At 44.9% G+C, this 16,003-nt stretch overlaps 1 protein-coding gene across 4 annotated transcripts in view; it reads left to right on the top strand.

The window, feature by feature from the left end:
* IBTK (inhibitor of Bruton tyrosine kinase) overlaps positions 1–16,003 on the top strand; it is a 700,505-nt gene that overhangs the window by 66,740 nt on the left and 617,762 nt on the right. For all 4 annotated transcript variants that reach the window (XM_085611015.1, XM_085611017.1, XM_085611016.1 and 1 more), the window contains 2 exons: positions 6,106–6,167; positions 14,486–15,189. In XM_085611015.1, coding sequence (XP_085467141.1) covers positions 14,866–15,189 — 324 coding nt within the window. In that variant the 5' untranslated portion in view covers positions 6,106–6,167; positions 14,486–14,865. The remainder of the gene's footprint in view (positions 1–6,105; positions 6,168–14,485; positions 15,190–16,003) is intronic.

The raw sequence follows: 16,003 nt of genomic DNA, 5'->3' as shown, positions 1-16,003 counted from the left end.
TATGGACCAATCGGTGGAGGGCCCCTCCATTCCTTCCGGAACCCCTACTACGCAAATGTTGTTTCGCCTGGCCCGCCCCTCCTGATCATCGAGCCTGGCGTAGATGTCGGTCAGATTTTTGGTAAGGGCAGCCACTTGTTCCTCCAGCCTTTTTGTTTTCGATTGAAGACTCCCGATGCCCGTTTCCGCCACCGCTACCTTATAAGACATCTTTCTGAAGTCTGCTCTTAGCAGGTTGACCTCCTCTGTCACCGAATCTAGCTTGGGCTCCAGGGTTCCCCGGAGGTCCCGAATGGCTGTCATTATGTCTCCCAGAGAGGGGTCAGGACCATTAACTGCTGGATCTTCCTGGTGGCTCCCACCCGGAGCTCCGTCATCCTTCCCCATGGCCACTGTGTATTTGTCGATCTGGTTCAACTGTCCCGAGCCCAGTGGTCTATTGCGGCCCATTTCCCAAGGTGCGTCACCCCTGTCTAAGCCCAGACAAGGTGAGTCGGGGGCGGGAGGCCCCCCTCAATGACCTCGTTACTTGCAGAGGGGGAGCTGGGCACCCTACAAACCCCCTGGGCACGGTATGGCGCATAAGGCAGCACGCAAGGGGTGGTCAGACACAGTCCGTCTCCACAGGGCTTGGTCTCACTCTACTACGGGTCCCCTCTGACGGTGCTCGGTGTGGCCCGTAGTTCAGACGCGCAGGCCCAGGGGCTGTCGCTTTGTTTGCACTGCCCGCTCACATGCTCAGTCTTAGGTAATCCTCTTTGCCCAGGTGAGCGCTTCTCTCCACACCAATGGGGGGGGCCACGCTCTAACCCCCAGGGCGGTGCAGTAGACTCACTCAGCGGGCCTTCAGCCCCACCGTTGAGCCGGATAATTGCCCTGGCAGGTGTTTGAACTTTGGCCGGCTTCGCTGCCTCCCCTCCCCCAGCGCGCCAAATCCCGCAAGCGGCCTCGCCGCGGCCAAGCCACACTCACCGGCCGCCTCTACCAGCACAAGGCCCAGTCCCGCTACCTCCTTCTGTAACTCTGGACTCTGATCGCAGGCTGTAGCTGACGCCCTCTCAGGGACCGGGAGGCGCCATCTTGGCCTTGTCTGCGGGAACGACGAAGGTGGCTGTTTTGCGGGCAGAACACTTGTCGGCGGCTGCCGCAAGTTCGCTCAGCCCACCGCCATGTATCCGTGCGTCAGAACTGTGGGAATTTCCAGGAACTGCCGTTGGATAATGCCGGATTTCGGGTAAGATTGCTGACCGCTAGCGGAGCTCTAGCAGCAAACGGCCATCTTCTGCTGCTGCAGGCCTCGCCCCCCATGCAAATCAGTCTTGACCCTGCTCCTCATGGGAACAGTCCAGTCCGAACTGCCAAGCCAGGTCCTCCCTGGACTGGAAACAAGCATCCCTGGGACTGGTTTCGGGGCATTGCTCCTAATCAGTCAGGCTAACTTGAATACAGTGGCAAAGTGAGCACGGGACCCATGTCCGGACATTTGTCGCCCTAAGTGGGAATGGTTGGCCCAGTCTAATATCCTCTCAAGACCATCAAGCCTCAAAATTGTACAGACTTCTACAGAGGGATGACCCCACAACTAACCTCCAAACTTGGGAGAAAGGCCTGTATCTTGCCTCGAACTTGCCATTGACATTCCTACTGAGTGTACCTGGGCTGTCATATGGAAATTCGTAACCAAACTAAAAATGTCACCCACCATTGTACAACTAAAATATTGGTTGAAACACAGATTCTTCTGGACCTCTGTTAATTACTTTAAATCAAGTCTGATGGACTCTGATAAATGTTGTAGCTGTTCAGATGAAACTGGAGCTCTTAATCACATTTTATTTACTGGTAAACATCTCCGCCCCTTTTGGGAAGGAATCCAAGAGACCATTGATGCTATCTTTCAATGCAACATTAACCTATACCCAGTCCTCATTGCGCTGAGCCCTTGGATTGTTACTCCTCCTCTTCTACTAAGTGGCTTAGTGCTCCTTTTACTAAACATAATACTTACTTTGGGTGCCAAAACGATACTCTGTGACTGTAAAAGCTACAAAGCCATGAGTATGTTTCCTTATAGGCTCAGACAATACTCTCTTCAACAAGGAACATAACCATAATGTCTCCAGACAATCTAGGTCACCCATATACACACATCTGCAGAAATGAAAAAACCCCGGGTCCTCAACTATGCAGCACATACACAATGACACATCCCCTTTCCATCTGTTTCCCTCAAATTGATCACCGCTCAACCCCAGAGACTCGCCTCTCTCACACCCCAATAGCATGGACTATTCAAGCTTCCCCTGCCTCATTTCTGTCCTCGCCACCACTATCCCCTCCTCTTCCTATTCCGAGTCTTTTTGCTCTCTTCTTTCTCCTTCACAGCAGAGCTCACACCTATTACTGGGAAGCTTGTTTGGGCTACTCTCTTTCATAACAGCTCTTTTGGAAACAAAGCTCAAAACTCTTGTGAAGCTTTATAGAGTTATGCACTTTTCAATGCTTCCTAACCAACACAATGTATAATGTCACTGAAAGTATGTATTGGCTCATGCTGTACTCTAAAGCTGTACTTTTACTGTTGAAAATCCCTAAAAAACATTTGGAAATTAAAACCGTATTCCCCATTTCCCATTATGGATACATATAGGATGAAATTTTCCATACAAGAGAGTAGCCTGTTGGCCATATTGTGTGTAGACCTTAGCAGGAAGACTTGTCCCCTGCTGCTGCGCTCTTCTGCTTCCCTTCTTCATTTTCTTAACTCATTTGGTGCACTCTTATAGCAAATTTACCTTTTCTGCATGGCCACCCGAGTTTTTTTGCCACTGAGCTCCATCTGGGTTGCAGTTTAAATGCACTACAGAGCTGTGCCATATAGGGAAAGCCTATTTTTATACATTGATATATGCCCCAAAGTATGCATTGAATGCCCCTAGGGCAGGGTGTTAAAATGTAAAACTAGAGTACACTATATGTTGGGATTAGTGTGCTCTCACAGTGAAAACCAACCCAAAACTGGTTCACTGTGTAATCCTTGCTAGAGTTTATTTCCTGAAAGGGCCTAGATGTAAATAAAACCTTTATTTCCTGTCTCCTCGTTTTCGGATGTGCTAAAAAAAAAGTTACTTGCTACCTACTACTCAGACTCTGGTTTAATGGTGAAATCTGATTTTTGATAATTTAAGGGGAAAATATATTTTGTAAACATTTACTTTAGGCTGCCCAAGACAGAACCTGCTTAAAATCAGTGCTGCCACTCATGACACTTCCAGAGCTGGATTATACATCATTGTCTGTGAGAGTTAATGTCTCTGAGGGCAAACACAAGCCTCTGAACCTAGGAAGAGCAAATTGATGTTCTCTGGTGATAACCAAGCAGGGATTAGCTATGAAACTGTTGGCAGAACGGAGGGCTGCTTTAGCCCTACCTCTTCTGAATTGGATATGCCAGGTAGGACCTCTCACATTTTTTCCTTGGATCTTATCATACTGGCAGGCTACAGTAGCAGCAAGGGAGAGAACGAGTCTGGGCTCTGTTAGATGGCTAAAGAACTGAAGAAAGGGCTGCCTCATGGCAGATGGATTCTGCCTTCTTGAAACTAAGGCTCCTAGGTAATTTTAAAGTAAGCAAACTAGTAAGTGCTACCAAATAAGGTAAGGGTTCTGCAAGAAAATTGTTATGATTGGGTGGTAATGTTTCTCCAATCAGTGCATAAAATATTCCTTGGACCTCGGCCACCACCTCCTGAGAACATTCCTGGATGTAGGAAGACTCTACTTGAAGAAGACCTGCTCGAAGGAGAGGATTCCCACATGTTTTGAAAATTCATCACTCCTGCAGGGACTAGAACTGCTCTTCAAGGGCAAATGGTTGGCTTCCTGCTTGCCTGATTCAGCCACAAACCAAGGAGAAGGATTCCTGATTTCAAGCAGGAATAGCTGACCACATAGGACTGGATCCTGCAGGAGACATGACTAGGGAGAGAGACATGGTACCTAGAAGCCTGAGCTAGGACTTAGAAGCCTGACCTGAAAGGAGCTAGGGGCTATCAGACTGACCAGGAGGAATGTTTTCAGTACTTGAGAAAAGTTAATACTTAGTCATTTTGTTCCCGCCTCCAGAGGACTTTGTCCAGGCATTTTGAACTTAAGGCGGCCAGATAACCAGGATTTTCTGTTTCCAAGTTTTCTTTTGCTCTGAAAACTGGTTCAGGTTTAGTCTGAAGGCAAAACATTAACATGATGATCTGCTTCCTATACATATGCCTGCTCCATTGCGGTTGATCTAAAATTATACCTAGATCCTGGTCAACTGTGTTTATTAAGTTTTTACATTACGTTTCTAAACTTGTTTGGAAATGTTATTGTGCTGTTTTCTTTATTTTAAAATTGTTCTCACTACTTTAACTAAACAAACACTTCTATAGATATTGCCAGCTGCTTGTGCCATAGTTATCAGTGTTTGAGCAAAGATTCTCTTGGAACTGTGTTTTGACCTAACCAGAGTCAATGTATTAAGTTGGTAGTGGTATGCCCTCTCCAAAATGTATAACTCCATCTCATCTAAAATACAATACAGACAGATATTCTTTAACTGTCTCTTGTCTTTCTTCTCAGGTCGAAGGCATTGAACAACATTATTTTTGTGGCTTTTGATGATTGTCATCATGTTGTCATTTATCTGGGTCTTTTTCTTTGCCTTGTGATGGTACCAGTTGTGTGCTTGTTTACTTTCATTGTGATGTTTAGTTTAGCTGAGCGACAGTCTTATCACTTCCTTACAATCTGTTGACTAATGACATATTACAGTGAACATGTCTTTCAGCTGGTTACCTGTTGGTTTGTGGAAGCGAGTCAAATATGCCAGTGGCATTTTTCATCTTTTTTAATTGGAGACGTTCATTGGCCATAAATTGTATTGTGGTTTGATAATGAAATGTCCTACGAAGCTTCTCCTTGAAACAGTCCAATTTGTCGAGTAAAGTACTGCCTCCCATGGAACAAACCATTACTTCTCTGTCTCTTCTCTGATAGGAAATAATGATAATATGAGGATTGCAGCTGACCAGCACACAAAGTGCAAGCCAACCTGTCAAAAATACATTATGATTCTATGGCTCACCTAGAAAAGATTATGGGACCTTCTAAAGGAATGCCTAATAGAAGTGGTCTCACACTAGGCAGGCCCAAAGCTCCAGCAATACCTGTGGGTGCCAGTATTGGTATTTCTGGGTTAGGAAGTTGCATTTTCGATATGTGCAATCTGATCAGATGATGCAACATAGATGTAATTTGTTGCTTAGCCACTGATTTTCCTCATGAGTTTCCTAGACCTTCTGCAAAGCGTTCCTCATACTTTCCATATAATTTAACGTGAAGCTGCTCTGGTCTTAGGTAGTGAGTAAAGCAGTGCCATTGGGAATCTATTTACTGCCCACTCTCTCCCTCTGAATACTCTTTCCCCAGCCTGAGAAAAACAACAGACTGATCATCAAACTCCCTCAGAAGAAGGGGAAGATTGTCACATTGCTGTTTGCTCCTATTTTTCTGTATGATAATAAACATGTTATTGTGCAAGTCAGCTTTGCTAACTGTGGGTCACTTGGCACACTCCTGGCTATCTAGCTTCTTTCATGTTTGTCTTGTCTCTTAAAGGGGTGAAGATAATTTTGACATAGTTCTTAGGCTGTCTAGAAGTATCCTGCCACTGCCATATTAATCTGTACGTTTGTAAAGTTCAAGATACTTCACTATTATAATGATCGCTTGTTTCTTGTGGAAGCTTAAACTGTGACAGTATCTTTACTGGTCATTGATCTGGAGTTGACCTGTTGTATTCTTTGTATAAACCCAGATATTTTCATTTTAGGTGATATAGTTGTGCTTCAAGTTATGTCTTGTAGCTTTTACACTAGTATCCTATGTTGTTCACACTGTTAGCCCTGATATGCTATGCACTACAGCACACTGCTCATTCACTTCACACTGTACTTGCAAAACTATTGCCCCAATAAGCTCTTGAAATTCACGTAGTTGTGTTAAATACATTTGTATGCTGCACACGATATGCTTTATTTACTGTACTTTCTTTCTCCCCCATAGTTATTCTCCTTCCGAAGCACACAAGCCAACTTCCTTTGGTTGTGGATCTTCATCTGACTCTGGTAAATGTTTGTGTCATCATGTATAATTCTAAGGCACATCCTCAAACTCTTTGGCTGCTGTGGGAATTTTCAAGGTGTATTAAACTCTTCCCCAAAAATGGTGAACTTGATCCCTCAAGAGGAAGGATGCTTTGAAGAGTTTCCCAAAATTAGTGTTCATGGAATTTTCATGGGGGTGTACACCATGCAAGCATGTTGACTGGCCCTGCTAGACGTGCTGTCTTCTTTGTATGAGGATTTCTTGTAAGCTTGTTGGATTACGTTGTACTCCTGACACATTATTTAATGATACTAAGGAGTAGCACAAATGATATAAATTGGTCTCACTGCATGTAAAGTGCTGTGAATAATTAGTATTCAAGAAGGAAACCTTTCACTCTCTCATGTTTAGGGACACAGATCAAAATAATGCATCCCTCTCTGATGTGGATGACAGGAGCATCTCACATCTTTGATTTCTGAATCCAGTAATCAACATGTAAATGCATTCTATGAATATTGAAAGGTGTAGTTTACTGTGTCTAGAGTCTGACATAATCGTGCCGAATGTAGGACGTGGTTTGTCATTGACTGTGATGGATGCAGACCACAAACATAGGGCACCTAAGCAATTTAAAGACGGAAACAAGTGTACATCAAACAAAATACAGTTATGAAATTTTATTTTATTCACAAACAAAAACATATTCAAATATAATATTAGAGGTTTGGAGTGGTTTCATTTATAAAAGACTGAGCAATAGGCTGTTGTGGGAAACTGGGTTCTTGTTCCAGTACCCCTCCAACATGACCATGCAAACTGCCTTTGCAAGCTGCATCTTGGTGCAGAGAAAACCGAAGAGTCACCCACAGACACTGCATGCGGTATAGATAATTCACCCCTACTGCAGACCTTGTAGCCCTAAGACAGGGTGCACTAGATCTCATGTGTGGACATACCTGCATGGGCAGATATGACCGTTCAACATCTAAGTCCATTTTTGGTGTATTGTAAGTGCACAGGGAAGCCATAGAGAGTAGATGGGCTGGGTACCCATCAATACAAGTTCCCCACCACCATGATGGCTTCACTGTACCCAGGGATGTTTGGTACCAAACATCATGTCTCAATATATCCACACTGATGGCAGTGTTGGATTTATTAAACCTACCAAAGCTTGGTGTGGTCTCTGATTAGTCTTAGCTTTATTCTGACCTCATGGAGTGAGAGGCTGTGCTCTCGGAGGCCGGGAACAATGAATGCTCTGGGCATTGGTGCTTCACACCTCCTCCAGGCTGGAATGGCATTCCAAAGCATGAAGCTTCAAAGGCGATGCCGCCTTTGAAATGCAACCCAGGCATCTCCAGAGGTAAATAGCCCTTACTACGAAACCGTCACCCCCGAATGCAATTACAACGCAGTCGTTAAAACGACTGTGTTGTAACAACGCCTACCATTACCCCGCAAGGCGTAACAATGACTTGCGGAGGGGGGAGAAGGTGTTGGATTTATTGGACACCTTCCCGACTATCTATATATATATATATATATATATATATATATATATATATATATATATACAACTTCAATTTCAATTCAACCAGTAAAATGCACTATTAGTAGGAAAATTTAAAAATGGAAATTGACACCTGTAAATTCATATGTTATGATAAATGCACCCGTATACTTTTCTGACAATGGCATAGCAAGAGTGACTTGCACCCTAATGCAAGGTTCGATAAAGCACCCTCCAATGCTCCATTAGTTAGGAAGTATGGCTATAAATAGAGTTCAATGAGCCCTTCACACTCTGCTGCCCCCCCCACCCCCCCCCCCCCCCCTGGTGTCACAACACCTACTGCATATTGACAGCGATGTCCTGTTTTCTGAAGTTTTGTTACTTATCTGAGACACGATAACATCACTCGGGTGCCCTTTAAGCCACATCTTCAAATTTGAAGGGCAGGAGTGTTGAGGGGATAGCCCGTGAGTGCTCTCTGATTCTGCCTTGCAATAAACTGTTTTGGTCGAGACAATTCTGCCCTGAAAGCTGGTACAATATTTTTCAATTTTAGTAAGCTCTGCTGCTGGTGGGGTCAACCTGGTGCACTCAGGAGCATAATAATATATAAACAGGGTGAGAAGTAAATTCACTATGTGCAACTGTGAAAATTATGTAAACGGTGTAAAGGGTGACTTATAGGTATCTCGTGTGACCTGATAACGGAACATCCCTCATCCAATAAAAATCACATACCATTCTGACAGGAGACTGATTCCAAAGCGAATTTCTCTGAGTGAGACTTTATCTGCTCAATTCGGTCTCCTGCTAGCAACAAATATCACTACATTCCATAATGTTAAATCATGTACATTTAATCTAAAACAAAATTTGTGAATTTTGCAAGCATAAATAATATTTCTCCTAGGCACAGTAGTTATCATTAGTAGAGAAAGTGTGGTGGCTCCGAGGGCCTTTGCCCATAAATTATAGCTGCCTTTCACCGCTCTACTAGGGAGAAGGGTTGACATTTTCCTTGCTTGCGCTCGGGACCATGATACCCTTCGTATGCAACCGGATACACTCCTGCTGGGGATCGCCACAGAGTCTACTCTTGGCTAAAAGCTACTGGCACTTGAGCCTCACTTAGCAGGAATCTCTCCTGCCCCAGGATAAACAAAAACAGAGCAAGCTCAGTGGGAGTGACATACAGCACACTTGGTAAGCTTTCAAGCATTTTCTTTCCATGAAACTGTTTTTGTGATAGAACAAAAAGATCCTGCTGGCTCGCCTCAGGTTATGTATGCCGAGCAAATCCAAGAAGAAATGCCAGCTTTAGTGATCATGCTGTGCACATATGAATTAATTCTTGTCGAGTATCCAGGTGGACGAAAGAGCGAAATAAATCCTGTTATGACCCCTTCTATTTACCAAATTAGAATTAATTTAAATATCATTATACATTAATATAGCCCTTCTACGTCCAAATGAACCCACAATTTTTATCCAGTTTAAAATGGAATACACATTGCAACTACTGTTTTTAGGAAGCTTCAGTCCTTTTTAGGGTTTGCCTGCACAGCACTTGCGCTGTACTTGTGAAAATCTTTTGTGTTTTAATATATCCTCAAAGGGAATTGCATCCTGTCTTCACTTCTCATTGGTCTGTGTGCTTGGCAGTTTGCTTTCCTCAGTTACTATGGTTGTAGGCTGTTCTCCCGTCTGTGTCTCTTATCAGTTTCCCGTGGCCTGACTACTCATCCCCATCTGCATTGGTGCTTAGAACTACTTTTATTTGTTAATGCTGCATACCGTTTACTTTCACGGGTTGCGTGTTACAGCTTGCTTTGTGTGTAATCTCCCCTGCACAGCACATTTACATAATCATTCTCCCTTGGCTGCAAGCATTTCAAGAGTGCATGTGGTCTCTCTTTTTATTTTCTTTCATTATTACATGAGGCTTGGAACGCATCATGATCCAATCCTCGCTTTCAGCCCTAAGCCACTCTCACTTCAAGATCCTGCCACAGGTTCATTAAACACATGACGTACACGCCCAACTCCAACATTTAGGGCTGTCTGCGCTGTGGGGCTACTTTTCGAATCTAATTTCTACATCATTGACAGATACTCCACTTGCCTTGAAAATCCACATATGCAGGAACCTGTTTAGCGCTTCCGAAGCTTTCCGCTATCCATCTCCCTTCTCTTCTGCTGCTACCAGCGCCGGGGACACCGCTGCACGGGGTGAGGCATTGCCCATATGCCACCATTTCCTACCACACAAACTTTCCCCCACCACTATAGTTATCATCCCTTCTCTGTCATCCTGCACGGGGTGAGGCATTGCCCATATGCCACCATTTCCTACCACACAAACCTGCCCCAACCACTATAGTTATCATCCCTTTTCTGTCATCCTCCTGTTTACTCTGCTCCTCCCTCTTGTCTCTGCTCCTCTCCTAAAAGAGCAGCATAGTGTCTACTCGTCCCCTATACACACCCAAATTTTCTTCATTGATCCATTTATTGGGTCGGCTACCTTTGTGCACTTAAAGTTTTGCCTCTCTTTTAATTTTGTCCTCTTTGCATAGCCATCCCTAATATATGTACTCTCCATCTCATCCTGCACCCTCCCTTTTTCTCGAATTTATATCCTTCTTATGCCTATCTTCGTATCAGTTACTGTTACTTTCTTTCTGCCCCTCTCCGATCCCTTTAGTTGTATTTTTCTCTCTCAATGTTTCTCCCTGTTTCCAGATCTATCTTGCGCCTATTTGATTGTCTGTCTCTACCTCTGGGTGTGGTCTGCTTGAATCCCAGCAATGCAATAAAGGCAGTAACACACATATGAATTCAAAAAAGGCTATTTAAGCAAACCCCTCCCAGGTGGCGAGTTGCCTCCCCCTCCCTTAGTCCTTTTTCAACTGCGCCCCTTTGACCTTTAAACACATCATGGACAACTTGCTTGGTGCCAAAAAAGGTCTGAGTTCATTAAACACTTAAACATTTTATACATTTGTTTCTCATGGTCATACATGACATTCTGCTCCTCGCTTAATGATTGGCCATCATGGCTCATTCAGTCCATTTTAGGTTGTTCTCTGCTCTCAGACAGATCACTTTCCGGAGGGGGCCCCAAAACCACGGCCACTGTTGCCAAGGGGTTAGGCTTCAACTTGCTACCAACTTGGTGCGTGTCCGTCCGGGCCCCAAGTGCTGTCCCACTTGCCTTCAGTGTGTCCCGCTTGCCTTGCGTGCCATCTTGGCCCCTCCCTTCTCTTCGGGGTCCCTGCCGTGTGGCATCCCAAGGACCCCATGTGAGCACCTCATCTATCCAGCCTGCGGCTGAGTTCTACCTTTCGCACCTTTGGTACCCTTGCCATGAGGCATCCCAAGGGCCGTGCAGGAGCATTCCATTTACTCTCTCCGTAGCTACTGGCCACTGTTTGCTCCCTCAGTGTCCCTGCCGTGAGGCATCCCAAGGACACTGCGTGAGCCTTCCATCTACTATTCATCAATTTCTCTTCCTTTCCTATCCTAGGTTGTCTTCTGCCACGCTACCTACGGTCTCGCCGATCGGAGGGAGCTCCCCCCTTGCTCACCTATGCTCTCCCATCGCTTATGAGAAACCCATTTGTCTAGCACCCCCCACCATTATTAGCCAGGCCATTTCCTCCCAGGTGGTCCACCACTGCATCCGGTTTGCCACCTTGCCCCAGAGCTTCCCGCACCGCGGGGAGCAGTTGGTACCATTTCCACTTCCGGCTGCCTGCCTGGTCTGTTTTCGACCCCGTTCTAAACCAGTATGTTTAGCAGACAATATGACTGGTAGAAGGAATCACCGCAGCTGCCGCTACTATGCAAAATATATGCTGCCTAGAGTAACCAAAGAGCAGGAGACATCAGGCCTGTGGAACCTCCATTTTCTAGATATGTTGCACTGGTTGGATTAATATATTTGATTGGATTAACATATCCATCCCTACCCCTGTTAGGTGCACGCCATCCTCCAGGTGGTAGCCTAGCGCCTAAGATTTGCGAAGCCGTGCCTTACGGATCCTCAGCCATTGGCCCTACATATCTTTATCATAGTAATGTTTAGCTTGCGTCTGGATCTCTCTGCCACCCTTAATTCTATCCCCCTCTCCCCCCACCCAGGACTTTAGGCTTCCCGCCTCGGGGCAGCGTTTGGCCCGGGCCCCCATTGGGTCCGACTTTGCCATCCCCTGCCCGGGCTCCGACTCTCTAACCTCGATATTGGGTCTGTGGAATAACTTTCCGATGAACCATCAAACGACACTAGTGAATGCAGTAATTTTAGGAAATGGTTAGCGGATGACTCCTAACAATCGGGGGCGAAGCATTCCTGCACGGGTATTACGTCTACAAAGTATTGTAATTTGGAACGTTACTGATATTGAAGTGACCCAGGACTAAAAGTTACATAATGTAATGCAGTGGTTTGTTAAACCAAAGTCTAGTACCCATACTTGGTGTCCCTGATGACATGGTGCCATCTGGTAACCATTCTTCAGGAGAAGGAGTGACATGACCGGTGGAGTGCCGCGCGATTCAGTGAAAGGGCCCTTTATTGGTATTCTACCGTGTTGTGGGGAGTTAGGGGGGAGGAGGCAGGAGGTGCGACGTGGTGGGGGATTGTGGGGGGGCAGAATGAGGAGGTAATCTTTTGTAGTGTATCCCCATTAGGGTGCTCCACTTGTAGTGATCCATTGCAATATTTAGGCCATAATTTAAGTATTGGGTCAAATTCTGGGGGCCCCATCTCGATATTAGTCACTTACTTGTACATCTTAAGTGTTGTCTTCAGCCATAAAGGCAACATCCAGAGAATGGTCTAGCTATGGAGGTTACGGTTACACAGGCTGCAAATGGACGGGGCTTTGAACAAATGTAGTGTTAGTTGCATACAGCAGGTAATACCGGCATTCTAACCTGATATTCGGACCTCTAATTTAAATGTTTGAAATGTGTCCACACTTTGGTGACAGAACAAACAGGTGGTTGTTCACATGAACTCCATGGCATGGTAACACACCACTCCCCGCCGAGCTTTTAACCTACCTCGTCTTCCGCCCTGCTCATTGTTTTATCCACCCCCTTATATTACCACCAGTTACTGTACAATATATGCCAATATCCGTAAACACTTTCGCAGAGTTTCTTTAACTTGTATTGCACAACTGCTCACCAATCTAAAACATTGAATTGTTTTTAATTAATTAATCACACATGAGAAACCTAATGCATTTACCACTGCTTGTTTCATCAAGTAAGAGAACATTAGACTATGGCATCCCCCAAGGCTCTGCCCTACGTCCCTCACTCTTTAACATCTATGTAAAGCAAGTGGATGATCTGGTGAAATCCGAAATTTTACGCAGACGACATCCAGTTCACTGTCTCCTAGTCTGCTTAGTCTGCAGAGGGCGCTGTTAATTGTGAGAACTGTATGACCGCCGTTGGTGACTGGATGCAATCTAACTTCTTGAAGGTAAATGCCAATAAAACGGAGATTCTCTTGTTTGGCAAACATTGGCTTGAATGGGGGAGAAACCGTTCCCAGGATGCTTGTTGTAGGTCCAGGGAGGACCTGGCCTGGCAGTTCAGGCGAGTCTGTTCCTTTGGGGAGCAGGGTAACGACTGGTTTGCATATAGCTGGGTCCAAACTGGGGTGATGTGGTAAGCGAAATAACAATGGATTAAACTGAGATCTGTGACTAGGGTTGAGTGTTTGAAAAGTTTCAACACTCAGTCTAAGATTTCATTTTCTGATGTTGCTGTGGCTATGGGTATGCCCAGACGTGGGTCCCTTGTTTGCTGCGCCACTCGATTCCAACTAGCCTGGCTGATGAGAGGTGATACCCTGAAACTGGCCCCAGGAAGCTTGTTTCTGGTCCGGCAAGGGCCAAGCCTGGCAGTTCGGGCTGGACTGTTCCCATGGGGAGCAGGGCCAAGAATGATGACTGTGTCCAAACTGGGGTGACGTGGCAAGCAAAATAACAATGATTTAAACCCAGGTCTGTGACTGAGAGTGAGTGTTTGGGAAGTTTCATCACTCCATCCGTCATTTTATTTTGTGAATGGGGAGATCACTGGTGGTCTATTGTTCTAGGCCCCCAAGTCCTAATCGGCTGTTAGGAATCACTGTTTTAGCCACAAATTAATGCGCTCTGCTGTCTGTTTTGACACCCTTAAAAGCTTTAAACTATCATTGGCTTTTTTCCATCCCCAAGTCCGGAGGATGGCTGTCCTGTCTTTAATTACCTCCTGCCTTGACTACTGTAACATATTGTATTCAGGAGCCACCAAACAGGCTACAAATTGGTTAGAACGCGGTGGCGAAACTACTTTATCACCTGCCAAAATTCCATCTTGACTGGGCACTTGTGTTTGGATATACTGATGATGATATGAATGAAACTAAACTATTACTGAGTGCACATTAAATTGGAATTGGTTTGGAAATTGGTCACATGTTGCACCACGTGGGGTCTTGGGAGCAGTGGACCCCGTAATAAATGCACCTTGTGTTGGACTTTTAAGAAATGTATTAAGGATATGAACATTGAGTGTGGGTATATGTGAGCATTAGCTGCTATTGTAAATAGTTTAGTGTATGAACAGTCTGTCTCAAAGCTGGTTTCCTTCTATCTAAGATGATTGTAGGTTTGTTGCTTGTGCACCATTATATCAACATAATTGATAAATGGCAAACTGGCTGTGTTACAAACGTACATGCTTCAGTTGTTTTTGCATTGCACTTTGCTTCTTAATATTTTTTTAATATTTCTCTTTTTTTTTTTTTCTTTACAGACATCCCAAGCAATCATGGAGGTTTAAAATTAGGGCGTTTTTGGGTAGGGGGTGGAGGAGGAGGTCTCCCCACCCCCATCACTTTTTTTTCCCAGCTCCTAGAAACAAAATATTTGATAAACGTGGACTGATAATAAATTATATTTTTCTAAACACTGAGCCATATACCTTATAGATTTATATGTATATATTTATTGTTTGAAACACTATGTGCCAAATCCAATAATTACAAGTTGATAAATGTTGCAGCTATGGTAGGCCTCAGTCGTTAGTGGAGGTTCTTACGCTGTAGTGCCGTTAGCTGGGTAATCGTGTCCGAGGATGCTTTGTTCCTGCTTGCCCTGTTCTTGAGTTGTACAGGGTGTGAAGGCCTTTTGAGAATGGGCTCGTTGGAACCAGAGTGCACTCCAAAGTGCCGTTCCCTTCAGCATGCTACAGATGTTATTTCTGTTGTGACCAGAGGAAGTGAAAGCCAGATAAAGGCCTTTCTGGCTACATTTTGCTGGAATGCTACCACACTGAAGGATAACTTTGGCCGAAATGTCTTCCATATTGCTGCTTCCTGTGGTAAGAAAGTTGTACTGGACTGGCTGTTGGAGAGGAGAGGAGCAGATCCTCACGTGAAAGACAAGGAATCCGGATGGACTCCCATGCACAGAAGTATCTTCTATGGACACATTGACTGCGCCATGTCTCTATTAAAGGTAATTATTTCGTGTTTTCTGTGTCTTGATTCATGTTTGTGTGTTAATAGATAAACAATTGACATGCTCATTTCTAGCTTAAAAATCATTGTAAGTTACTTGTTGTTCAGTTACTCTTTCGGGCCCCAAGCAACCTAATTTGTTTTTCAAACTAAGGAGCTTCCAGGCAAATTAATATAAAATAGAGGGCCTCCAGAAAGATCTTTTGTGGGAGGGAAAGCCACGCATCGCTCTTGGTAAACTCTCCCTGAATTGGTATGATGGTGGTATTAGCCTCCCCGATATTAAAAAGTATTATTGGGTGGCTCACCTAGCCTCCATCAACCACGGTATGTACGCCCGACCCGAAGATCCAGGTTATAACATGGATAGATGGTTGCTTTCTGGTGGGAACTACAATATTTATTCGAAACCGTGACGTTTTCCACTTACGGGCCCCACCAAGCACTCGGTACATGTGTGGCACGCAGCCTATAAGGGCCTGGGTTGGGATCGAAGATTTAGACTTGCGACACCTCTATGGGACACGGAACGGCTGGGTAGCTTGTGGAAAAGTAAGGGGTTTGACAACTGGGACCTAATAGGCCTCTCATTCATTGGTGACCTATGGGACAAGACAGACGTTAAACCATTTTCGGCACTGCAAAAGCAAATGACTTGGCTGATTCAGAGTTCTTCCGCTATACACAGGTTAGGCACACCCTGAGCTCCTGCTTACAGCGTGGAACTGCCCCTCCCGAATCCTCCCCACTGGAAGATAGACTTTTAGACGGCCACATCCCAGACAGGACTATCTCACTGATATACAAAAAAG

This window comes from Triturus cristatus, chromosome 6 (genome assembly GCF_964204655.1).
Source record: "Triturus cristatus chromosome 6, aTriCri1.1, whole genome shotgun sequence".
Classification (NCBI taxonomy): Eukaryota; Metazoa; Chordata; class Amphibia; order Caudata; family Salamandridae; genus Triturus; species Triturus cristatus.
This window is presented reverse-complemented; position numbering and strand designations above follow the sequence as displayed.